The sequence below is a fragment of the Harpegnathos saltator genome, unplaced genomic scaffold (assembly GCF_003227715.2).
Source record: "Harpegnathos saltator strain DR-91 unplaced genomic scaffold, Hsal_v8.6 scaffold195, whole genome shotgun sequence".
In the NCBI taxonomy this organism is placed as follows: Eukaryota; Metazoa; Arthropoda; class Insecta; order Hymenoptera; family Formicidae; genus Harpegnathos; species Harpegnathos saltator.
Window position 1 is genome coordinate 20351 of NW_020229978.1, and position 27567 is coordinate 47917.

The following is a 27567-nucleotide window of genomic DNA, read 5'->3' on the forward strand; positions in this document are numbered from 1 at the left end:
GGAGAGAGAGTTTTAGAGGGAAATAATTTTAGATAATACAGCATAGGCTTGTTCGTGTTGCTTGAACTTTCCGCACTTTTTGCACTTAAAATGAGACAAACGCATATTTGAACGTTAGAGGAAGAACGAAGAAGTCGAGTGCGAAAAGTTCAAACGGCGCGAATAAACCTAATGATTTGTCCTACCATGTACACACATGTACACACGCACAACAAAAGTTCTACTTAACAAAAATACAATTAAATCCAACAGAATCTTAATACTTTTTTCTTTAACGATATTATAGGATCGAGCTCATGGAGGATAAACAGGCATTAAATAAAAAGAAAAGTGAGCTTTACTTGCTTTTTTTTTACGTAGAAAATACAATATGCGTGCAATATATCAGCAAAAAAGGATTTTTGTAGAAACATTATATTTAGAAATATTTGATATTTAACAATTTTTACGTATTATTAGGCGTATTTTTCTTTGATTTTATTGCTTTGCCATGAAGATTTCAACGGTTGACACTCTTTTGTTTGTTTCTCTTTCTCGCATAGACGTGTCAGTAATGCAATTTTGTTGTATTACTCTAGAGTACGTTAATATAGATTTATGTCATGTTGCTTTCTCAAAGTACTCATACCGAAAATTCTTACGAAAATCAATACTATGCTTGCCTTAAGAAGCCAGATATCACGTACGTATCCATGTATTCATATAAATTCAATACTTTAAATCATTCAAAGAAGTATTACGCGTGTATTAATTAATAGTTTAATCATTTAATTGTTATATTCATCAGCGAACTATATGAAACGCAAGAGTTCGTGTTTAGGCGTAACGAAAAACCATATAATGTTGAGGGCGAAAAAAATATTAAGGAATCGATTACATTCACGCTTATGAAAACTATGTTCGATTCTATGATAAGAAAAATGGAATTAGCAGTAATTAGCATCACGACTTTTCATAAACAAACATGGACATTTGCATATCGACATTATTACAAGTCGATGCTTTTAGGTGGCTTTGCCTTCCCTCTTATTGGATCCTGAATTACCCATGATTCTAACTCCTGATGAGATAAACATAATAAACGACATTTTTCTATGTGATAGCAAAGTTTGTTCTAAGTGTTTAGCGTCGCAATCAGGTAATCAATGTTTATTATATCTGAGTAAAAATGTATGCATAATTATATAAAATTGTACAGGATATAACAGATTGTTCGTATCAGTCGTATTTTTTACATTTTTTTTTTTTTTTGAAAAACCCATTTTCTTGAAAAATGTTTCGTATAAACATTATAAGATTTTAAACATTACATAATAATACTGTGACCTTGAATAGCGTTGTCCAGATCATGTAAAGATTGTGGAGCGGTCGGAGAATCGCACGATATTGAGTTAGTTTCCTCCGGCCGTTCCAACCAACCCCGTAGAAGACATCCTGATAAGGTTTTAGCCGGTAAGAGTCCGTCATAACCCTCCTCCCCCCGAGGGGGTGAGGGTACCCATGAGGGTTTCTCCACCGAGATAAAAAAAAAGGTCATATAAAAATCATCTTGAAATCTTAAATGGAACCTTATTTTCTATTGAATATTTTTATAACTTATTTTAAAAATTTTCCAAAATATAATAAACTATTTTTTCATCAAATACCATTCAAGTTATGAGATTTGAAAATTACAATACCGCTAACATCAGGATTATTTAAAGTGTGAAGGTGTGAAGGTTGATCGGATTTACGTCTGCGTGTATTGTATATATTTGTACATGCAGTGTGTATGGCTGCGTATTCAGATTGTGCAAAATTGGAGGAGGATAGAGGGGGTTTCAAAAATTTTTCAATTCTGCAAAATCTGAATACACGGTTGCAAAGTGTATGAAATACATTACAACTTTTATAACTATTTCTGCATATACCTCGTATTTTAAAAGATATACGCTAAAAATGAAAATGATTTTTTTCTTCAAAGGGTGGTTTCACACCCGCAGACTGGAAGTCCGCACGAACAAAAAATAGTTTTGTATTACGGATGAACTACTTTACTTACACACAAAGTTTCATTTTTTGAAGTCTCGAGTTACCTATGTTTCTTTGTCAGTACGAGGAGTTCATGAAGACAGAGCGGATTAAGATAAACATAAAAGTTCTTTTCGCGATTTTGCAATAGTTATCGAGTTTTAGATTATAGAAATCTGACGAGTCGGTAAAGGGAAGAACAACGTGCTACTCCTACATCTCGTTGGCACACTGCCAACAGTTGCTGGATGGACTAACAAGGGAAGGACGCATCGACCGGGAAACGGTTTGAAACGAAACTTACGGAGTTAATAGTACTTAACTACTAATAACTCATGGTAATAGCATACGATGCACTTCGTTTAAAAAAAAAACGGTCTAAAGAAAAGAGCCAACAAATTGTACGAGTTAGTAAGAAGATTGCGTCGATGCGTCCTCCTCTTGTAAGTCGTGCTGTGACCCGAACGGTTGCAACATTTCTCTAATCATCCACTTCAGCACGCTCATTCGTCAGATTTCTGTCATTGGGTGTTTACGATATTGAGATCAGAATGAGTGAGATCTGAATCCGAGAGAATAGAACCAGAGAGAAGAAGGAGAGAGGTCACGGGCCGCATTTAGCCGAGCCCAGTGTGAGGCGCCCTCTGCACAACCGTGCACATGAACTACGATGTCAATGTACATACTCTTTTCTGATTTCCCTCACCACGTACGCACACATAGCTCAGTCTACTGCGTGCTCGGCAATTGTCGGCGCGCCGAGCGACAGAGAGATATCATTCCCTCCTTTTCGCTCTCGTGTTCGCTCAGCGACGCGAGCGAGAATATCATAGACTTATATAGATAGACTGCGCCTATGGGCGCGCTGAAGACAACATTAGAGGACAGAGACATTGTGTGAATGAGGCTCTCTCTCTCGCTCTGTGTTAGGAGAGGGGAGAAAAGGACATAAGGAGAAAAATAATAAATGCTTCGAAGCGTTTCTCTGTCCTATTCTATTTTTCGGATAATAGTCGTAACAGTTCGAATCCTGCTGATGAAGAATTGTTTTTTGTTTGTATTAATATAAATATAATCGAACTGATAATAAAATAGATTTTGAATATTTGTATTACAAGAACAATAAATTTTATTTAAAAATAATAAATTGAAATAAAAACAGTCATGTAAAGCTAAGACTTCATGCATGCGGTGAGCTCCGGCAAACGGCTGCGGTGACCAATCAGGAGACAGACGCATCCCGGAGCTTGCCGCAACCGGACTTGCGCCTCCCTCCTGATTGGTCATCGCAGCATTTGCCGCAGCTCACCGCATGCATGGAGTCTTAGCTTAAGATTATGAAACTTATTGCGAGAGCGAAAAACAAATACTTTATCAAGCTCGTTTAAATAATATAACAAAGTTGCAAAATAACTAATGTTCCTCAATTTAAGCGGCAGGGAAGAAAAAAGAAGCCTACTGAAAAATAAATTGACAATTAACATTTTATTACAAATTAATATTTATTTTGAATATTTCAACAAATTTGTATAACTAATAATTTCGCATAAGCCATATCTATTATTATCTATTATTATCTATTATTATTTGTACTTATTGATTTGTAAATAAAACCATACGATTGTGGAAAGTTCTACGTTTAATTAAATCTTGTGAAGATTTAGCCTCATGATGAAGACGGATCTTGAAATATCTATTCAAAATTTGATTAATTAAGTCTAGTTTATGATTATGAAGAATCGTTTTCTCAAGAAACATATCCAGTTTTGAAAAAATATTTAAAGGAAGTAAAAGCTTTTTGGCATGCATCATTACTTTTTTAAGCACATTTTTCATACAGGATAAATTTGGTGTACTTCTTAATACTTTTTCCGCAGTTTTACAAATAGTAATGACATCATCGCTTGGCGTTATTAATCCTGTTTTACGTTGAGAATTGGTAGTTTCTTTATTTTTCGTTACCCTATTTTTTAAAGTTATCAGCTTTGAAGAAGTGGAGTCATTCTCTAACTGATCAAGGCATAACTCACATTTTATTGACGGTTTAATACTTTTCACACTCGAACCAGCAATATATGTCACAATTTCATGGCTGTACTCATTCCATGACCACCCATTACTGCCCATGTAATCGTGTTCAAATACAATACTAGGTAGCTTATCAGTAGATATTTCTGTACTTGTAGAAGTATCACTTAATCTTAGTATATTAGTATCATTCTGCAATATACAGTTTGATGTATCTGGGACAATTGAATTAACGTGAGTTACTAATTTATTGTAACTTGATCTAAATTGACGACATGTCGGGTTATTATTAACTTCACTTGATAATAAGCCATTCTTCTTCAAATGATGCAATAATGATTTTAAACTTTTCACTTTCTTGTCCAGACGTTTTACTTTTTGATTTAAAACTTTGCTCTGGGATTTAGATGTTTTAACAAACTTTTGGACAATTTTCCAACTTGTGTCACTAGTAAAGTCTTTTCTTCGTAGATCTCCAATGTACCGAGGTGCATTGAAACGTTTACTATCCTTCATTGGTTCATTTGATTTCCTGAAAGAGAAAAACATAGCAATATGTATTTAAAGTATTTTGTACAAGACATACAACAAATAATAGCATCAATATTTGTAATCAAACCTTTTCAAACCAGTTTTCTGTCTCACATCATTATAATCAGCAATTTCAACACAATCTTGTATGTTAATATTTGTGATATCTGTTGAAATTATACTTGAGTTATCCCTAGAAATTATTATTGTTATTATTATTTTTATTATTATTATTGCATTGCAAATGAGTTAATATTATAAAAGCAACACATTACTTGTTAGCCTGTAATTGATGATATGAATCCAACAAAACTAAAGTTTCACCACAATTTTTTACTGACAAAAGCATTTCACTTGAGCTAGTTGCCTCTACATCACTCAATATATTTTCACTGACAAAAAAATATACATATTTTAATAGTTTAAGAGACACAATAATCAACAGAAAATATTTATATTAAGTTAAAGTATACCAAGTAGGAGTAGGTTGAGTTAGTGCTAAAGTTGGGACAGATCTAGGTACTAAAAATCTTTTTACATTATCTCCAACTACTTTATATTGAATATCTTTTGCTTCAAAATGTTTATTACATACTCCACTAAACTTTCCAACTTTTCTACCAATATTTTTAAACCATTTTTCTCTCAGGTTTTCGTTTTTGAGAATATTGAAAACATATCATCTTATATTTTTTTATGTCTAAAATGAATAATTTAAAATATCTTTCAATACATTTTTATAATTTATATAAATATTAAATATTACAAATTTTTTTCCATTTCTAAACATATCGTACGATAAGGGTTAAATAAATATTACAGATATATTACAGTATATATTACAGTACAATATATATTACAGATTTTATATCACTCACATATGAATTGAAGTATCTTCATTAGCTCCAGACTCTGTCTTGTATATACAACAATATCGTACCATTTTTTATGCTGTCACAATTTTGTCCACAACAATTTAACATTCGTACATAACATTAGTACTGCTCGTACAACTCTCCTACTCTCCTTCACCTCTTCAGCTTCCCCCACCAAGACACATGTTAGACAGAGACACACTCACTCAGCTATCGGTTCTCTCATTTTAATGTTTTCTTCAAGTTCTCTCATTGAATGCGCAGTCTATTTATATAAGTCTATGGAGAATATCTTTCCCTCTTTCTCGCTCTCGTTCTCGCTCAGCGACGCGAGCGAGGCTAATTCTTTCTAGGCTATAATCTGACAAGGGCTGCTGCCAAACTTGCGGTTACTGATTTTGACGAGCTTTGGCAGAAATGTAGTATAGGTCTAGCAAAAGTTACTGTTAACCGGAGACAATGCAACACTCAAGCATTTGGGAAAAATTATAAATTGAAATTTCGCGATTTTAAGTATGCTCCGTTATTCTAACATTTGCAGAGTTATTTTCAAATGACGGCGTAAGGCAGCAGACTGTGCGCGGTGCTAGTATTCGCCAGGTTGCGTATTCCCGCCTATGTTTTGTTATTTTTTTTTAATTTATGTTTTTTTTACTCTTACAAATAAAAATACATATATTACAGAAGAATAGGAAGATAAATTCATTATACAAATAACCTTTTCTATGTTTTATGAAGGAGAATGGACACACAATTCAAAAAGAGGTATACGAGGGTGGTCCGATAAGTACTTAGCCTACAAAAGAAAAACGAAAATTTTGGAAAAGTGGCGATTTATTTCTCAACATAGTCTCCTTTTAGCTCGATACATTTGACCCAGCGATGCTCCAACTTCTTTAACCCGTCTGAAAAATACGTTTTCTCGAGGTCTGCAAAGTAGGCCTCCGTGGCGACGATGACCTTCTCATTCGACTCAAATTTCTGCCCGGCGAGTGACTTTTTCAAGTTTGGAAACAAAAAGAAGTCGCACGGGGTCAAATCTGGAGAATACGGTGGATGGGGCAGCAGTTCATAGCCCAATTCGACCAATTTGACCGTGGCGAGGGCGGAGGTGTGAGCCGGTGCGTTGTCATGGAAGAGCACTTTTTTCTTCGCCAAATGGGGCCGTTTTTTCTGCAATTCGGCGTCGAATCGGCCCAATAATTCGGCATAGTACAGCCCTGTGACCGTTTTGCCCTTCTCCAGGTAGTCGATGTAGATCACACACTTGTGAATCCCAGAAAACGGTGGCCATCACCTTTCCGGCCGATAGGACAGTCTTCGCCTTCTTCGGAGCACGTTCGCCGGGTGAAGTCCACTGTTTCGACTGTTCCTTGGTCTCTGGTGTGTACCAGTGGATCCATGTTTCGTCGACGGTCACGAAACGACGCAGAAACTCCTTCGGATTGCGCTTAAACAGCGTCAAACACTGCTCTGAAGTGGTCTCACGGTTGCGCTTGTTATCCGGAGTGAGCAAACGCGGCACCTATCGCGCCGACAGCTTTCTCATGCCCAAAATTTCATGCAGGATATGACCCACGCGGTTTTTTGAGATGCCTACTGTCTCAGCTATCTCGCGCACCTTCAATCGGCGGTCTGCCAATACGAGATCGTGGATTTTTGTCATGTTATCCTCCGTGGTAGCCGTTTTCGGGGCACCTGGGCGTGGCTCATCAAAAACCGACGTGCGACCACGTTGAAACTCGTTAAACCAATTTTTGACGGTCGCCATCGAAGGAGAAGAGTCACCGTACACAGCATCCAAGCGCTCTTTGATTCCGCTGCGCGATTTCCCTTCCAAAAACAAGAATCGAATCACCGACCGATATTGCTCTTTTTCCATTTTTCTAAAATCCGCGGACACGCCCGCTTCCACACGCGGTCAAGACAAAACTACGAGTCCGATTCGGCTGAAATTTCGACAGTAGCCGTCTACGAGAATGTACTACACGATAGTAAATTTCTCTTGCGATAGTGGCGCCATCGGGCGGTGAAGCTAAGTACTTATAGGACCGCCCTCGTAATTAGTATTTATTACATGCATTTTTTAATTAATACATTTGTATGTATGTTGTTTGTATGTATGTAATACATTTATATGTATATACAAGGTGGGGAGTTATAAGTTTACAACCCGAAGTGTGAAGGTAGATTGGGTTAAGACAAACATAAAAGTCCCATGCCGTTCTGCGAGATTTACAATAATTATCGAGTTATTAACGACAGAAATCTGAGGAGTGGGAGCGCGCTGGCATAGACTACGTTTATACAGCCCAATTTACGCCAAAGTTATAACATCGATGTTATAACTACTGACGTTAGATGCCGTGTAAACACTCCTTTACGACGAAGTTATTACATTGATGTAGTAACTCAAAGTCATTTGGTGAAGAGGCTTAGAGTTTCTACATTAACGTAAGGAAGACGTGTAAACGGACGCAGTGTTAATATGACAATAATACCAATATAAAAACTGAACATCTTAACTTGATTGTAAAATTGATTTATGTCGTGAAAATTGTAATACGGGTCCGAGATCAAGCAAATGATTTGGTGGTGTTAAGTTCAACAAATGTTGTAATATAATTTCTTTCTGACGCTTTCGCCGTTTAATCAAAATATTTCGTACATATATAGTATGCAATATATAGTATATATTGCATCGTCATATTTTCTACTATTTTCAAATATATAGCAACAAACGAGCGTACGCTTCCCATATTTTCCATGATTAATTTTTTCCAAAATTGATAACCTAAAATTTTAATTTCATTTTTAGTTAAATATTATATTTTATTATATAGATATTAAATTAATTTATTATATAGATATTAAATATTAAATTTTACTATATAGATATATACATATTTTATAATTTTCAAATTCATAATACAACCTAAAAGTTCACTTTATTTGTTGATTTATTTACATACTATTCTTTTCATATTCTAATTCTTTTATATTCAGACTACAATCACAATCATTTCATTCTTCGACCTTTTATATTGGTACTAATGAAAGTCCTTGACTCATTCGAAAGTTATTAAGTTATTTCAAATAGATAAGCGTAAATGTGTAAACGCAACTCACCTTAAGTAGGAGTTATAACATTAGCGTTACTAAGTCGAAATTAGAAGCGTGTAAACGTAGCCATAGATGATTGCAGAAGCGTTGTAGCTGCTTAGGCCGCAGCATGACCCAGTTGATCCAGCAACTGTTGCCAGTGCGCGGCGAGGGGAAAGACAATGCGCCGCTATTCCTTGTTTTATCTCGCCGGACATACGTCTCGCCGCACGCCGCCAACAGTTGCTGGGTCGAGTGGGCCGCGCTGTGGCCTGAGTAGCTGCAACACTTCTCCAATCATCTATGTCGGCGCGCTCCCATTCCTCAGATTTCTGTCATTAATAACTCGATAATTATTGCGAATCTCGCAAAACGGTATAGGACTTTTATGTTTATCTTAACCCAATCTACCTTTACATTTCGGGTTGGCAACTTATAATCAACCACCCTGTATACAGGGTGTTTGATAGCTGATCATGCAGACGAAAGTTGGAGATAGATTGGGTGTAGCCGAGAAGAAGTCATGTACCATAATGTCAAATTGGCAATAGTTACCGAATTATTAATTAAAACATGTGAGCCAACGAGCGGAGGGCGGCCGCAGTAAGCACGTAGACATTTGATACAGGCGAAGTCAGTGAATGACGGTAGGCAAGCGCACGCGGCGAGGGACAACGTAAGCGACAAAAGGCGATCGCGCGCGACGAGAAGCGAGCGAGCTTTTTCTTTATAGCTTTTTCCTTATAGCTCGCTCGCTCCTCGTCGTTCGCGCTCGCTCGCTCTTCGTCGCACTCGCTCGCCTCTTGTTGTTTACGTTGCCCCTCGCCGCGCGCGCTCGCCTACCGTCACTCGCTGACTTCGCCTGTATCAAATGTCTATGTGCTTACTGCGGTCGCCCTCCGCTCTCTACGCGCTCGTTGGCCCACATGTTTTAATTAATAACTCGATAACTATTGCCAATTTGACATTATGGTACATGACTTTTCTTCTCGGCTACACCCAATCTATCTCCAACTTTCGTCTGCATGATCAGCTATCAAACACCCTGTATATGTAATGTTATACAGGGTGTCTCAGAACTTTGGGACACGGGCTCCTTAGAGACATAGAGATAAGTGGGAGGAACAAAAAAGTCCTGTACCATAATGTGAAAATCGTAAATAGTTTTTTAGTAATAACCGCGTAAAGTTTGGCGTTTCCCACGCCCATCGCGGCCTATAGACGCTCCGCGGCAAGCTGTGTGCGTAGAGGCTGAGCGATAATGCGTTTCGCGCTGACTATCGCGATGGCGTCTTGGCGCTTTGATGCCGCGCGACGGTCAGCGCGAGACGCGTTATCGCTCAGCCTCTACGCACACAACTTGCCGCGGAGCGTCTATAGGCCGCGATGGGCGTGGAAAACGCCAAACTTTACGCGGTTATTACTAAAAAACTATTACGACTTTCACATTATGGTACAGGACTTTTTTGTTTCTCTCACTTAGCTCTACATCCCTACGGAGCCCGTGTCCCAAAGTTCTGAGACACCCTGTATAAAGACACATAATATATATACAGGGTGTTTGAAAGCTTATCATGCAGACGAAAGTTGGAGATAGATTGGGTGTAGCCGAGAAGAAAAGTCATGTACCATAATGTCAAATTGCCAATAATTATCGAGTTATTAATTAAAACATGTGAGCCAATGAGCGCGTAGAGAGCGGAGGGTTACCGCAGTAAGCACGTAGACATTTGATACAAGCGGAATCAGCGAGTGACGGCAGGCGAGCGCGCGCGGCGAGGGGCAACGTAAACAACAAGAGGCGAACGCGCGCGACGAGGAGCGAGCGAGCGCAAGCGACAAGAGGCGAGCGAGTGCGACGAAGAGCGAGCGAGCGCGAACGACGAGGAGCGAGCGAGCTATAAGGAAAAAGCTATAAAGAAAAAGCTCTCGCTCGCTCCTCGCCGCGCGCGCTTGCCTACCGTCACTCGTTGACTCCGCCTGTATCAAATCTACGTGCTTACTGCGGCCGCCCTCCGCTCTCTACGCGCTCGTTAGCTCACATGTTTTAATTAATAACTCGGTAACTATTGCCAATTTGACATTATGGTACATGACTTTTCTTCTCGACTACACCCAATCTATCTCCATCTTTCGTCTGCATGATCAGCTATCAAACATCCTGTATATACAGGGTGTTATAAAAGTCCGAGTAAGCGCAGAATAACTCGAAAAATATGAGTTCTAGAAAAAATGCGAAGTACTGGGTTTTATGATTTTTTCCTGGCTATCTGACTGTGACCTTGGATTTAACCTTGACAATGACCTTGAAGGTCATTTCAAGGTTAGGTCAATTTTTTAAATGGGACCCCATATTTTTGACCACAGAAATTAAAAGAGCGGAAAATTTTACGTTCGGATATGACCTTGAACACTGCCAAATTTGACCTCTGAAAGTCACATAAAGGTCTAAGCTTGTTTTAGGCTGAAAACGCGAATATCTTCGAAAATGCACCTGCTAGGGAGCAATGTTACGCATAAGAATAAGAATGTAGAAGTCAATGAGGGACATTCAGCCGTGACCTTGCCCTTATTCTCAAGGTCATGAGTTAAGATTATTATTAAGGTCAAACCTTTTTTAGGACTGAAAATCCATATTTTTGACCTAAAAGTGTCAAGATTGAAAAATTTTACATTCGGATATGACGTTTTCAACCTTGACTTTGTTCTCAAAATTATGCGTTTTACGTTACTTCACTGATCGTGAAGTCTACTGACAAGGAGATGACGCAACCTGTTTCATCGATTTCAACACGAGTCATAGCACACTCGATAGCTATGATGCCGTGTATAAACGCCCTAATATAATATGCGTGAATGCGTCTTTGTTTACGAGTAATTTGCAGTTAAAGTTTGGCTCGCGGAGCCGTGCCACACATAGGGCGCAAGTTACGACATTCTTTCACGAAGCGGCGTGGCTGAGCAGACAGAGGCTCCCGCGCCGCGAACACTTTTGCGCCGACAATGGCGTTCGAGTCCCACCGACAACTGGTTCGTTTTTTTTTTCGTATGTAAAGACATGTAATAAATATTTTTATATTGGTCTTATGTATAATTCCTTTTTTTGTTTCTACGCTATTAATCAAGGCTAATTAGGAGAGTCAGGTCTTTCAAATATGATATGAACACAACTTTTTTATTGATTATAATAAAATGTTTTTGTCCGTATCAAACCACATACACACAAACACATAAGACAAATATAAAGCACACAAATGAAAGTTACGTATTATAAAATGTGGTCATGCAGTCGCAACTCTGCGGATGGAATGCCGTATAAAAGCATGTAAAACATAATAGTTTTTTGCACCAACTGCACGTAATGAACGCATAATTTTTTGCACAAATACACTTTTGACTATGTATAGTTGGTGGAAAACATATTTGATTGACGTTGTAAAATACCTCGCGACTGTCAACAAGACTAGACGCATACCACGCATATTGGAGCATAAAATTGAAAACTGGTGCTGATAACAGATTGTGTGTGAGCGATTGTATACGAATCGCATCAGCGCGAGTGTTCAAATTTATACTTTCGTCGCCGGTATATAAAGAAGGACAGTTCTGTATACGCTTTATAATGATTTTGACCTGTCTATAGAAATAAACATCGCACGGTTGACAAATTGGCGTACATTTTGGTGATATTATTTGTAGGTTGGCCTATTGTTATTTTCGCGAAATATTTCGTTATACATATGGATATTCTTTTGTCCTCCCCAAGAATCAACAAGAAATAAAAATTGATGATTACTAACGTACGGCTTGAGAACCAGTTTCAAATATTGCTGGTAGAGAGACGTTGTTAATTTCCCTGATTTGGAGCAGACTGGATCAACATTTTTACATAATAGCAATAACGCATCTACCTCTTTCTGTACTCGGACTCCAAATGTGTCGGAAGTCTCTTGTAAGTAAACGAACACTTTATTTAATAGCTTGCCCGATTGTGTGACAGAATATTGTGCAGTATAAGAGTGAGTCACTTTGTTTAGATCGCCGATATATAATTGTACCAATTTTTCGCCAGTATGCATGTACGTTCGTGCAACATTTACGCGATATTCGCAGCCCGTTTGGTCAGAATTTATTATGAAATCCGGGTCGTAATCCGGCGATATACTTCTAATTAATTCTTGAAAGTGTACAGCGGATTCCATCATAGCTTGCGGTGATATTATTTCTCTTTTTGATAAATACCGAACAACTCGACGGTTAGAAATTTTGTATTCACGTAGAAATGACGTTAACCATGTGTTCGATGCTACAAAGCGGAAAGCTTTGTTCTTCGCTTTCTTCTCCTTATTTGTTATATTAAACGGCTGCAGCCATCGCCCACTGTTGAAGGAGACGTCGTGTAACAAGTTGCCTTTGCTCTCTTGCTTCCGTAAATCGATCATACACATTCCGTTTTATTAATTGCAGCGTATCCCAATAATTTCCACCAGATAAAATATGTGATAATGTATTTGCGGAAGCGTGCAACTTCACTGTGATAATACAAATGCTGTTTAAACTTGCTTTGTAACGTACGGAAGCTCCAATTCGGATGTTCGTTTGCGGTCATAACTATTTTCAATTTTACGTCATACGGCACTAGATCCATCGCTGCAACTTTTTGCGAAGGTTCGTAGTCTTCCGTTCTTTGACTCATATGAGGCTTGTCCGGAGAAGACTCTTCCGTTCTTTGACTCGTATGAGGCTCGTCCGAAGAAGACGATTGAACATCTTCCATCGCGTCTTCTTCAATCACGTCTTCTCCTTCTGCTATATAATATTCCACCTCATCTGATATTTTATGTTTTCCCAACAGTTTAATTAATTTTTCAAACAATTTTCCGCCAATTAATTTGGAATTTTTTGATAATTTTCTTGGTGCTTCATTATTAATTAAATTAAATTGTATCAGGACATCTGCAAATATGAATTCAATATAATTGATATTGTATACAAGGCCAATAACAATACATATAAATATATATTTCCATTGCTCACACATTCAATATATTTACCTCGAAGATATTCTATTGCGTCCGTCAACTCTTCTTTCGCAATATCACATTTTGCTACATTTTGCACATAGCTGATCGTTGCTTCATCTACAAATGTGGTTTCCATTTTTAACACGAGTTTTTCACTGTTCACGTTACGAAGACTGCCCAGAGAATAAAGCGAGCACGTCACAAAACATGAGAATCCCTCTGCGAGAAGAGGAAAGGGAAGAGGGTTCCTTTCCACTTATAACGGTTCTAACGGCTCTCGGGTTTCTCTCACACAAAATAATCACTGTCTGGCCATTTCTTTCCCATACCATACGAAATATTTATGCGAAATAGATTTACACGAAAAAAATATTTTATTGTAATTAATAAAAAAGTTGTGTTCATATTTGAAAGACCTGATTCTCCTAATTAACCTTTATTAATAGCGTAGAAACAAAAAAAAGAATTATACATAAAAACAATATAAAAATATTTAATACATGTCTTTACATACGAAAAAAGAACGAACCAGTCGTCGGCGGAACTCGAACGCCGTCGTCAGCGCAAAAGTGTTCGCGGCGCGGGAGCCTCTGTCTGCTCAGCCACGCCGCTTCATGAAAGAGTGTCGTAACTTGCGCCCTATGTGTGGCACGGCTCCGCGAGCCAAACTTTAACTGCAAATTACTCGTAAACAAAGACGCATTCACGCATATTATGTTAGGGCGTTTATACACGGCATCATAGCTATCGAGTGTGCTATGACTCGTGTTGAAATCGATGAAACAGGTTGCGTCATCTCCTTGTGAAAGTAAAGCGTCTCGGAACCCGACCACTGAAGGCAAGGTGTCTCAAACACGACCACTGAAGGCAAAGTGTCTCAAACTCGGCCACTGAAGGCAAGGTGTCTCAAACCCGACCACTGTAGGCAAGCTGTCTCAAACCCGACCACTGAAAGCAAGGTGTCTCAAACCCGGCCACTTAAGGCAGGGTGTCCCAAACCTGACCACTGAAGGCAAGCTGTCTCAAACCCGACCACCGAAGGCAAGGTTCAGTTAGTCCCGGCCACCGAAGGCAAAACATCTTGTAACTCGGCCTGAGATTACAAGAGATGTTCAAAATTTTCCCCATTGACCGTTTGACAGTGTGCTAAGCGGACGTACAAATTGTCAGTCGCACTCCTTATCATTTCTGGAGGTATTGTAGCACATTCGTCTATGATCCGTTGTTGAAGCTCATCTAGGTTACGAGGTTTAGTGAAATAAACTTTATTTTTTATGTAGCCCCAAAGAAAGAAATCAAGTGGTGCAATGTCGGACGATCTCGGTGGCCATTCGATTGTTCCTCTTCTACCTATCCATCGATTAGGGAAAGTATCGTTTAAATAGTTCCGAGCAATGCGTCCATAATGTGGCGGTGCCCCATCTTGCTGGAACCAAACATCATCAAAATTATCACCAACAATCTCCTATATTGATGGAACAATTTGGTCTGTTAGAAGCTGCAGATAGGTTTCTGAGTTCAAATTCCCATTTATAAAAAAAGGCCCAACCACTTGATTATCATAAAGACCTGCCCAAACATTCAATTTTTAAGGTCGCTGCGTATGTGCTTCAAGCATCCAATGAGGATTTTCGTTGTCCCAATATCTAAAATTATGACGGTTTACCTTGCCAGTAATTTCAAAAGACGCTTCGTCTGAAAAAACGATATTATGCAAAAAGTTCGGTTGCTGATCAATTCTTTGCATCATAACTTCTGAAAATTGCACCCTGCGATAAAAATCATCCTCATTCAACTCATGGTGGAGATGAATTTTGTAAGGGTAGAACTTAATGGTCTTTAGATTTTTGGAAATTGACAATACACTCATTTGAAGCTGTAGAGATGCTTTTCTAATTGACAATCTGGGATTTTCAACAAATGCTTGGGCTACTTCAAATTGTCGCTCTTCTGTCGTTTGGGACCTTGGCCTCCCAGATTTTTGGCGATTTTTATTACTCCCAGTTTCTACAAATCGTCTGATGGTGCGAGATATAGTCGATATTGAAATACCTTCGCCTTCATTACGAAAGTTTTCATTGAACAGCAATCTCACTTCATTGTATGATCTTTGTCTATCCCCCCATCCTCTCATCATCAATAGCGAAACTCTCTCATGCTCTGTAAGAGAAGCCATTTGGAATTGAAAACAAAAAATTTGCAAAAATTTGGTATAATAAGTTCGGTTTCTTTACCTTTAAATGAAAATAATAAGTAATGTACCATTGATCGTTAATAATAATATGATAATAATTCAAAACGGACTAGAATGACATCAAAACTTGTTAAATCGATGAAAACTCAAAAACAATCTATTATCTGTTTGACACTGATAGAATCGAGACAAAAAAACCTTGAAGCATACACTTTATCGATGGCGAATAAATTTTTCGGATACCGATCCTGGGATTTTTGAGCTCGCTAAAACCGAATCCGACGTCGGATTTTGCAAATTCAAGGTGGCCGATTCAAGATAGCGGCCGATATTTAAGAATAACAAAAATTGGATCTCGTTTAAGGAGTTTTTGAAGTCGTTTCTGAAATCGAATCCAACGTTGGATTTTACAAATTCAAGATGACCGATCCAAAATGACGCCCGATATTGAGGAATTACCAACAATCGGAGTGTGACCTCGTACGTAACGTAAAATCTCACTCTTCACATTATGGGGGGGGTAAAAGTATGTGTTTCCAGCCTAAAAAAAATTAATTGACCTTGATATGACTGACACATAATCTTAAGAACAAGGTCAAGGTTGAAAACATCATATCCGAACGTAAAATTTTTCAATCTTGACACTTTTAGGTCAAAAATATGAATTTTCAGTCCTAAAAAAGTCCGGTTTGACCTTAATAATAATCTTAACTCATGACCTTGAGAATAAGGGCAAGGTCACGGCTGAATGTCCCTCGTTGACCTCTACATTCTTATTCTTATGCGTAACATTGCTCCCTAGCAGGTGCATTTTCGAAGATATTCGCGTTTTCAGCCTAAAACAAGCTTAGACCTTTATGTGACCTTCAGAGGTCAAATTTGGCAGTGTTCAAGGTCATATCCGAACGTAAAATTTTCCGCTCTTTTAAATTCTGGGGTCAAAAATATGGGGTCCCATTTTAAAAAATTGATCTGACCTTGAAATGACCTTCAAGGTCATTGTGAAGGTCAAATCCAAGGTCACCGTCAGATAGCCAGGAAAAAATCATAAAACCTAGTACTTCGCATTTTTTCTAGAACTCATATTTTTCGAGTTATTCTGCTCTTGCCGGACTTTTATAACACCCTGTATAATATTTATTAATAATTTAAATTATACATACATACATATATATATATAGTGCGAATCCGTTACGATCGTGATAATTAGAAATATTGCATATTTCATTGCATGTAGTAGGCATGTAATTATATCGTCAAGCCCTGCATTACCGGTCACGCACGTCTAACGAGCAGGAAATCCGTCGTACTGATCTATATCTTGACACAACACCCTGTATATAAGATATATAAGGTGTCCCATTTAACCTGACAAATCGTAATATCTGGAAAACTACATGTCGGATAAAAAAAAGTGGGTAATGAAATTTGTTCGTCTCGAAGGGGGACATCCAATGATATCAAACTCGACCTCCCACCCCACTTCCGGGGGGTGGGGGTGGGGAGCAACTTTGAAATCTTAAATGGGAACCCCCTTTTTTATTGCAGATTCGGATTCTACGCCACAAAATACGTAAGTTTCGTCCGAAATTTTTTTTTATTTGTGATAGATGGCGCTGTAATCGCAAAAAATTAGATTTTCTGCAATTCTCCAGAAATGATCATTGGATTGAAAAATAAAAAAATACCTATTCAATATTTTTAAAAATATTTTTAAAAAACATAACAGTTATTCCCCCCATCCCCTCGGGGTAGGGTGGGTGGTAACGTTCAAATCTCAAATGAGAACCCACATTTTTCATTGCAGAATTAGATTTTACGTGAAGTTTTTATGGAAACAATTTTTTTCACTCGTGATAGATAGCGTTGAATTTTTCCGAGAAATTACTTTTAGTGTTACCCAGGAACAACGACGAGGACGTAGTAGCTTTCTATTCCCTTTGGGGTGCTTGTTTTAGGTGAGTCCTCTCGCCTCTCACCATCGGGGTGCTTGATTCAGGTGAGCCCCTTCACCTTCCATCATTTAATTAAATTAAATGCTCAAAATGATGACCTTGAACTTCAATGGACTTGTTGATTCGTGCTTCAAATGCCTGTACGCATTTCATAAGTTGTCCTCTAAAATTGTTTCCATAAGAACTTCACGTAAAATCTAATTCTGCAATGAAAAATGTGGGTTCTCATTTGATATTTGAACGTTACCACCCACCCTACCCCGAGGGGATGGGGGGGAATAACTGTTATTATGTTTTTTAAAAATATTTTTAAAAATATTGAACAGGTATTTTTTTATTTTTCAATCCAATGATCATTTCTGGAGAATTGCAGAAAATCTAATTTTTTGCGATTACAGCGCCATCTATCACAAATAAAAAAAAAGTTTCAGACGAAACTTACGTATTTTGTGGCGTAGAATCCGAATCTGCAATAAAAATGGGGGTTCCCATTTAAGATTTCAAAGTTGCCCCCCACCCCCACCCCCCGAAAGTGAGGTGGGAGGTCGAGTGTGATATCATTGGATGTCCCCCTTCGAGACGAACAAATTTCATTACCCACTTTTTTGATCCGACATGTAGTTTTCCAGATATTACGATTTGTCAGGTTAAATGGGACATCCTGTACATGTTTATACAGGGTGTCCCGGGAGAAAAGGTTAATATTTCGTGGGAATATAGAATGAAGTAATATAAGGCAAAAATGTTATATAAACATGGTGTCGTTTATTACTGGTTTCCGAGATACAGCTATGTTAAATTACACATCGGAATTTAAAGTTGGCGCGTCATTGGGATTTCATTCTTCACCGTAACGGAGCGCTGCAGGCTGTATATCAGTTTGAAACACACTGCAAACATTTTTTTTTTTTAATAAAATGTTTATTACAATCTCAAACAGTAGCTCAAATAAGTAATAATTTTTACAAATATTGATTTAACATGTATTGAGTCTTAGATCATTATCCAAGCTCTTAAATATCTACATAGCAGTCCGTATACACCGTCCGTATACAATATGCACGGCCATACCTCCCTCTCTCTCTCATTTCACCAGATCCATTGGCTTTCTACGCTTTAGCCGTCTTATATCCCCTTCATTATCTAGGTGTTGGAGAGCTTTCACGTTAATATGTTCATGCAGTCTTCTTTCATGCCTTAAAGCGTGTTCCTTAATTATTTCATTTGCATTTTTCAGGTTCAGATCCTTGTGAAGATCTTCATTTTTTTAAAACCATCTCGCATTAGTAATTTGTCGTATGATTATATTTTGTGAACGTTGAATAATCATTCGGTTGGTATCCGATGCACATCTTCAGATTTGGATGCCATATGTCACACTGCAAACATGCCGCACGTGTTTTCTAATGTAGAGTACCCAGATATGGTTTATGTTCATGGGTATTGTGATGGCAATGCTCCCGCAGCCGTTGAAGAATGTCATTGCCGTTTTCCGATGCGTCGCAGTCCAGACTGAAGAATATTCTCAAACGTGTTTAACAGCTTACGTGAAAATAGTACACTTCCCAGTGCTCACATCACATCTGAACGTAGAGTTGAGAGAAATGTTGAGGAAGAAGAAAATGTACTTCAAATGGTACAAAGGAGCCCTACAACTAGTACAAGAAGGGTCTCTGCACGTACTGGTGTTCCTCGGACACGTGTCTGGCGGATACTGCATGACCAACATTTGTACTCATTTCATCCGCAACGAGTACAAAATCTCCATGAAGAAGATGGAGCCACACGTCTACAGTTTTGCCAGTGGTTACAGAATCATCATGAATTGATTCCCATCATACTTTTTACTGACGAGGCAACATTTACGCGTAATGGCATAAATAATATGCGTAACACGCATCGTTGGTCGCAAGATAACCCTAACGCCATTGTTGTACAGAATTTCCAAGTTCGTTTCTCCGTCAACGTATGGTGTGGCATGTTTAATGGAATGCTGATTGGTCCCGTTATTTTACAAAAGTCGTATGCCCTGTCGTATGACAGGGCAGAGTTACCTCGACTTTTTACAAAATATACTTCCACAACAACGAGAAGATATTTCCCTGGCTACACGAAGAACAATGTATTTTCAGCACGACGGAGCACCTGCTCATAACACATCTTGTGAGAGAACACTTAAATGCAGTGTTTCCACATCGCTGGATCGATCGCAGTAGAACAGTACAGTGGCCACTAAGATCACCCGACCTAACTCCCCTGGATTTCTGCTTGTGGGATTGGTTAAAGTGCGAGGTGTATAAAACTAAAGTGAATACACAGGATGAACTTATTGCACGTGTAATAGCCACTGTTGACCAAATTAGGGGCCGTGAAGATGCCCTCTGGCGCGCAACTCGCCACGTTCTCACAAGATGTGACAAATGTATCGAAATACGGGGCGAAATATTCGAAAATTTGTTATGATAGATGTATTACAATGTAATTGCAGTAAACTTCAACTCATATTAGACAATTCTGACGTGTAACTTAACATAGCTGTATCTCGGAAACCAGTAATATAATATAATATAATATACGACACCATATTTATATAACATTTTTGCCTTATATTACTTCATTCTATACCCCCACGAAATATTGACCTTTCCTCCCGGGACATCCTGTATGTACATAACATAAGTTTTTACAAGTAAAACTTATAACTATAATAAAATTCTGCAAAACACTGTTCTACTGTACAAAAGAAATGATATATTAAAATAGTAGCGCCAACTGAGAAACCTGACATACAGGGTTCTCAAAAAGTCTTTGAACGATAAAATATCTCAAAAACAATCAGTTTTTGGAAAAAATGTTTCAGGCAAAAGTTATAAGGTTTAAAATGATCTATTTACTGATTTTATCAGTTTGACCTTGGCTAGCGCGAACAAGGTCAGGGCAAAGTCAACTCGAACTTTTAAAATGGAACGCCCTACTTTTTTTGGCATATTCTTATAACGTATTTCAAGAGCTTTCCAAAACACTACAACAAAGTATTTTCTTGTTAAGTACATCTCGAATTATGAAGCTTCACAATTACAGTACCGTCGGCATTAGCATTATCCAAGGTGTACCGCGTGGAGGTTGCACGATCGGATTTACACCTCTTGTGTGTGTATGCGTGCATGCGTGCGTGCGTGTGTGCGTGTGCGCGCGCGCGTGTGTGTGTGTGTGCGCGCGTGTGCGTGCGTGCGTGCGTGCGTGTGTATGGGCGTGTGTGTGTGCGTGTGTGTGTGTGCGGCTGCGTGTTATGTAACAGAAACAAGGACCCCATGGTTCGTCACTCCCATAGTATTTTATGACTCCAAACCCTTTCTGTTGTGTAAATTGACTTTATCTCATCTTTTGAGATGTGCAACATTTTTCAGTTAATTAAATGTTCAAATTGTCTTCCCTCTACCATTTGACAATGAGCTAAACGTTCATAGGGATAGTAGTATTTCAGTAATAATTTGACCAGGAGTCCGTGGGGTCCTTGTTTCTGTTACATAACACGCAGACGCACACACACACACACGCACACACACACACACACACACACACGCACGCACGCACGCACGCACGCACGCACGCACGCACGCACGCATGCACGCACACACACACAAGAGGTGTAAATCCGATCGTGCAACCTCCACGCGGTACACCTTGGGTAATGCTAATGCCGACGGTACTGTAACTTTGAAGCTTCATAACTCAGGATGTACTTAACAAGAAAATACTTTGTTGTAGTGTTTTGGAAAGCTCTTGAAATACATTATAAGAATATGCCAAAGAAAGTAGGGCGTTCCATTTGAAAAGTTCAAGGTGACTTTGCCCTGACCTTGTTGGCGCTAGCCAATGTCAAACTGATAAGATCAGTAAATAGATCATTTTAAACCTTACAACTTTTGCCTGAAACATTTTTTCCAAAAACTGATTGTTTTCGAGATATTTTATCGTTCGAAGACTTTTTGAGAACCCTGTATATACATAATTATTGTATACTTGATTCTTTATTCAAGATAAGCCAATGATGAGACAATATTTGCACTTTTAGTATTGTGCATCGTACCACACCTGAGCGTATACCTTTAGACAATGTAATTTATTATTTTTGTTACACAAGTAATAAGTTTGTACAAGTAAAATTTAGACCTGTAACAACGAATTCTTCTATTTAGTACTATAAATAAAACTACAAAATTGTTCTACAAAAAAGTGATATAACAAAACAATAGCACCAACTGAAAAACTCTACTCAACATTAACTCTGCAAATAAGAGCGATTTGCAATCTGAAGATAAATGTATCCAAAACTCCTAATGACATACAGCTCGGTACTTCGGAAACAATGTCTTTATTATTTATTAGAACATTAAGTTATATGGTTATTTTACTTGTTATTATAACAAATTAGTTGTACAATGCATTAAAAAATATTTGATGCAAAAAATCTTGGCGCGGCTGCACCAAAAATTAACGATAAATTTGCGATGCGCACGAGCTATTAATATATTTTATTTTATATAGCTTCCACTTATATGTAACTTCAAGTTCAAATAAAACTTAAATACTGCGCTATAAGTGTAGTATATGTCGATACATTCAAAACGATAAATTTCAATAAATATATTATATTATTAATATTCGATACGTTCGAATATTATCTTGATATATCTATTTTAAGAATATTTTGCATTAGACTATATTTGTAAAGAAATGGTTTATATTTTACTATTGTATGAGTTTTAGACATTTTAATGTTAGATGAATGTTTCATCTGTGAACGAGTATAATTACTCTATATAAATTTAAATAAAACATTACACCGTATATGTAGAGAGAATTTACGAATGCATTTTATTATAATAAAAATGCTATTATATATATATTAAACAAGTTTTAGTTCGATATAGTTTTTGGTGCAGCCGTGCCAAGATTTTTTACATTAAATATTTTTTATTGCGTTGTACAACTAATTTGTTATAATAATAAGTAAAATAACCATAATTATCAATGTTTTAGTAAATAATAAAGACACTATTTCCGAAGTACCGGGTTGTATGTCATTGGGAGTTTTGGATACATTTATCTTCAAATTCCAAATCGCTCTCATTTGCAAAGTTGATGTTGAGTAGAGTTTCTTAATTGGTACTACTGTTTTGTTATATCACTTTTTTTGTAGAACAGTTTTATAGAGTTTTATTTATAGTACTCAATGGAAGAATTTGTTGTTAGAGGTATAAGTTTTATTTGTATAAACTTATTACTTGTATAACAAAAATAATAAATTGCATTGTATAAAAATACACGCTCAGATGCGGTACGATGCACAGTACTAAGAGCGCAAACATTGTCTTATCATTGGCTTATCTTGTATAAAAAATTAAGCATACAATAATCATATATAGGGTGAGGAAAAAATACCGGGGCCCCGAAATATATCGAAAAATATAATTTTTATGAAAAAATGTGTCAAACAAAAGTTGTAGGGTTTTAAGTAACGCATTACTTAGCAATATCAGTATGACCTTGAATAGCATTGTAAAGGTCACGTGAAGGTCATCTTAAATTTCTTAAACGGAACCCTTTATTTTTTATTACATATTCTTGTAGCTTATCTCGAGGGCTTTCCAAAACACTATAACTTAATGGTTTTTCGTTAAATATTTTGCGAGTTACAAAATAAATTCTTGTAGCACTTCTTCAGATATTTTCAAAGCTTACCTACTTTACCCATTTTAAGTAAGTCATTTCAAAGTTATCGAGCTTTTTATAATAAGATGTCTAGCTCATGAAGGCGAGATCGCCAATTGTCCAGCCAACTAAAGCGAGACTGTCCAGCCAACTAAGGCAAGACTGTCCAGCCAACTAAGGCAAGATTGAAGGTTTATAGCAATTGTTCAAAATGTCTACCATCAACAGTTTGACAAAAAGTTACCCTGTCGTAAGAATATGAAACGGGATTTTGAATGTAATTAATAGGAATAATAGCAGCTTCATCAAAAATCCGATTTCATAAATCATCCAGATTTTGTGGATTCGTTTTATAAACTCTGTCTTTTAAATAGCCCCAGAAACTAGTCAAGAGGCGACAAATCTGGCGATTAAGGAATTTGCAGGTCCTCTTTTGCCTATCCATGATGGATAGACTGAGGAAATACTGTATTCAGATAATTACGGACGTCCCTCCCGTAATGTGGCGCAGCACTATCTTGCTGAAACCATGTATTCTCGAAGTCGTCACCCGTGATTGCTTGTATCGCTGGAACTATTTCATTTCTTAGCATATTCTCATATTTTATCGCTGTTAGATTGCCTTCAATAACGAATGGGCCTATGAGAATATTATTGAAAATACCTGCCCAAACATTCAATTTTTGTTGATACTGCGTATGTGCTTCTTGAATCCAATTAGGATTTGTATATGATCAGAATCTACAATTGTATCGATTAACATAGCCATTTAACTGAAATGTTGCTTTATCTGAAAAGATTATATTTGACAGATAGTTAGGATCTTCATCTATTCTTTCCATCATCAACTCACAAAATTCAATGCGCCTATCAAAATCATTATCACTTAGCCCTTGCACGAGGTGGACTTTATAAGGATGAAATTTATTAAGTTTTAATATTTTAAGCACAGATTTTTTATCTAGATCTTTTTGCTATCCTACTTTGCAGGTAGAATCATGCGGATTTTCGATGAAGGATTGTAAAACATCTAATGATTTTTCTAAATTTGTTGCTGATGCAGATCTACCTGATATTGTACGATTTTTCACATTACCAGTTTCCTCAAAACGCTTTATTGTTCTCTCAACAGTAGATTTGGTAGAAATGGCAGTATCTTGATTACGAAAGGTTTCATTAAAAAGCTGCTTTACATTATTATACGATCTTAATCGATCACCCCATCATCTTATCATCAGAAAAGATATGCGTTCTCACTTTGAAAGACGTAGCATATTGATAGGCGGAAGAATTAGTCAAACCGAATAAATTAATACTTGGATTAATTCAAAATTTTTCTAAAGACAATGCTGAAGAATAATGACTGAATGAAATGCAAGTGACGACAGCTAATGCTGTTTCTCAACTGTTGCTCGAATTCGAAAATCAAAATATTTAATATTCCTTTCACTTTGTATTTTAAGAGAAAGTCGAAATCGCGTAGGCGTGCAACCTCCACGCAGTACACCTTGAGTAATGTTAATGCCGGCGGTATTGTAACTTTTAAGTCTTGTAACTTGCAAAATATTGGGATGGCAAATAAGTTCGTTCGCTTTTTGTTTCAGTATAGGTTTCATGCGGATTCGCTTTTCTTTTCTCAGCGCTATCGTGCAAATCGAATACACATTTGAAATGTCATGTTTCACTGTTTATGTTGTGTTGTGTTTGATTTGGCTAACATCACTATTGTGTGTGCTGCGTAGCTGTGAACATGGAAATAAATAATGTGCATTATCGTCACATTTTGCTCTATTATTTTAAAAAAGGCAAACGAGCTGCGGATGTTCATAAAAAGATATGCCGTGTGTATGGAGATGATGCCTTAACAGAACGCGTATGTCAAAAGTGGTATGCCAATTTCCGTTCTGGAGATTTCGACGTCAGTGATGCGCCCTGCTCCGGTCGCCCGACCGAGATTAATTCAAGTGACATTAAGGCCATAATCGAAGTAAATCCATCCCAATCGATACGAGAGATTGCTATGACATTGAATATATCCCACACAAGCGTAGAAAAGCATTTGCGCCAACTGGGACACGTTTCTCGGCTTAATGTTTGGGTGCCGCATCAATTAACCGAGGCTAACTTGATCACACGCATATCCATCTGCGATTCGCTACGGAAACGTCAAGAAAACGATCTATTTTTTAAACGAATGGTGAGAGCTGACGAAAAATGAATCGTCTACGATAATGTAACACGTAAAAGATCATGGGGGCACAGCAGCGAGCCACCGCAAACAACCTCGAAGGCGGATTGCATCCGAAGAAAATAATGCTCTCCGTATGGTCGGATTTCAAGGGTGTCATCTATTACGAACTGTTACCGTCAGGCAAAACGATTGATTCAACTATATACTGTTCGTAATTGACGAAATTAAACCAATCCGCACAAAATGTCCAGAATTGGCAAATCGCAAAGGTGTCGTCTTCCACCATGACAACGCCAGACCTCATACGTCATTCGGAACAAATTGTTTCAGCTTAGCTGGGATGTTTTGCCTCATCCTCCACATTCACCGGACCTTGCCCCTTCCGATTATCATTTATTCCGGTCGCTGCCGGAACGGCTATGCGGGAAAATGCTCTTCAAGGATGAAGAGACCGTTAAAACCACCTGGATTGGTTTTTCACCGATAAGCCCCAGACGGTTTACGAACGCGGCATAATGAAGTTGGTGGAAAGATGGCTAGAGGTCATCGATAAAGATGGCCAATATACAATTGATTAAAATTGATCTTGTGTATCAAAAAATTGTGTTTTATTCTACTTTAAAAAACTGAACGAACTTATTTGCCAACCCAACACTTAACGAAAAAACATTCAGTTATAGTGTTTTGGAAAGCCCTCAAGATAAGCTACAAGAATATGTAATGAAAAATAAGGGGTTCTATTTAAGAAATTTAAGATGACCTTCACGTGACCTTGACAACGCTATTCAAAGTCATACTGATAAGGCTAAGTAATGCGTTACTTGAAACCCTATAACTCTTGTCTGAAACATTTTTTCATAAAACTTATATTTTTCGATATATTTCGGGGTCCAGGTATTTTTTGCTCACCCTGTATACATATACGAGAGTAGTTTGAAAAGTTCTCGGCTTGACACAGAGATAGCGCCAGGAATATCAACTGGCTATGATTTTTTTCAAGTTTGATCCTCCAGAGAGCCTACCGTAACGTTACAGATAGATGTTTTCAGTCGTTTGCTTGTTGTGATTGAGGAGAGCAAGCAAGATTTGGTGTTTCTCGAAAAATGGATAAAGTCAAGTATCGCGCAGTGATAAAGTACTTCGTTTTGAAAGGTTTAACGCCAACGGAAATAAAAGACGAGCTGGATTCCACTTTGGGAGACTCTTCACTATCGTTTTCAACAGTGAAGAAATGGGCTGCTGAATTCAAACATGGTCGTTCGTCCATTTATGACGCTGAACGTTTAGGTTGCTCAAAAACCGCTACGACTGAGGAAATCATCGCAAAAATCCACAATGCCGTATTAAATGATCGACGAGTGAAAGTGAGCTTGCTGACATTGCAAAGATCGTGTTAATAACATCTTACACGAATATTTGCACATGAGAAAGCTTTCAGCGCGATGGGTGCCGCGTTTGCTAATGGCCGATCAAAAACGCATTCGCATGAATATTTCTTAGGAGTGCTTGGACATGTTTAAACGCAATTCAATTTCTGCGACGATTCATCACTGTTGATGAAACATGGATTCATCACTACACGCCAGAGATGAAACAACAATCCAAACAATGGGTGGAAATGCTCCAAAGAAGGCAAAAACAGTTCCATCGGCCGGAAAGATGATGGTGACTGTTTTTTGGGATTCGAAGGGTGTAGTGCTTATAGACTATCTAAAAGGCAAAACCATCAACGGAGAGTATTATGCAGCATTGCTGGAGCAACTGAACGATACTATTAAGTCCAAACGTCCACATTTGGCAAAGAAAAAAGTGCTTTTCCATCATGACAATGCAGCCGCTCACACATCTTCGATTGCAGTTGGAAAGCTCCATGAATTGCGCTTCGAATTGCTACTACACGCACCGTACTCACCAGATTTAGTCCCCAGTGACTTTTACCTGT

At 37.8% G+C, this 27567-nt stretch overlaps 1 protein-coding gene across 2 annotated transcripts; it reads right to left on the reverse strand.

The window, feature by feature from the left end:
* Positions 1–3593: 3593 nt before the first annotated feature.
* On the reverse strand, positions 3594–5979 carry LOC105184565 (uncharacterized). 2 transcript variants are annotated; one of them, XM_025297929.1, is made up of 5 exons: positions 5448–5480; positions 5043–5269; positions 4845–4961; positions 4658–4762; positions 3594–4570 (listed from the first exon to the last, which is right to left on the reverse strand). In XM_025297929.1, the coding sequence occupies exons 3-5, from the start codon at positions 4916–4918 to the stop codon at positions 3604–3606; spliced, it is 1146 nt and encodes a 381-aa protein (XP_025153714.1). In that variant the 5' UTR covers positions 4919–4961; positions 5043–5269; positions 5448–5480; the 3' UTR covers positions 3594–3603. The 2 variants fall into 2 exon arrangements, with proteins under 2 accessions (XP_025153714.1, XP_011141740.1); XM_011143438.3 differs by lacking the exon at positions 5043–5269 and having other exon boundaries at positions 5448–5979.
* Positions 5980–27567: the final 21588 nt, after the last annotated feature.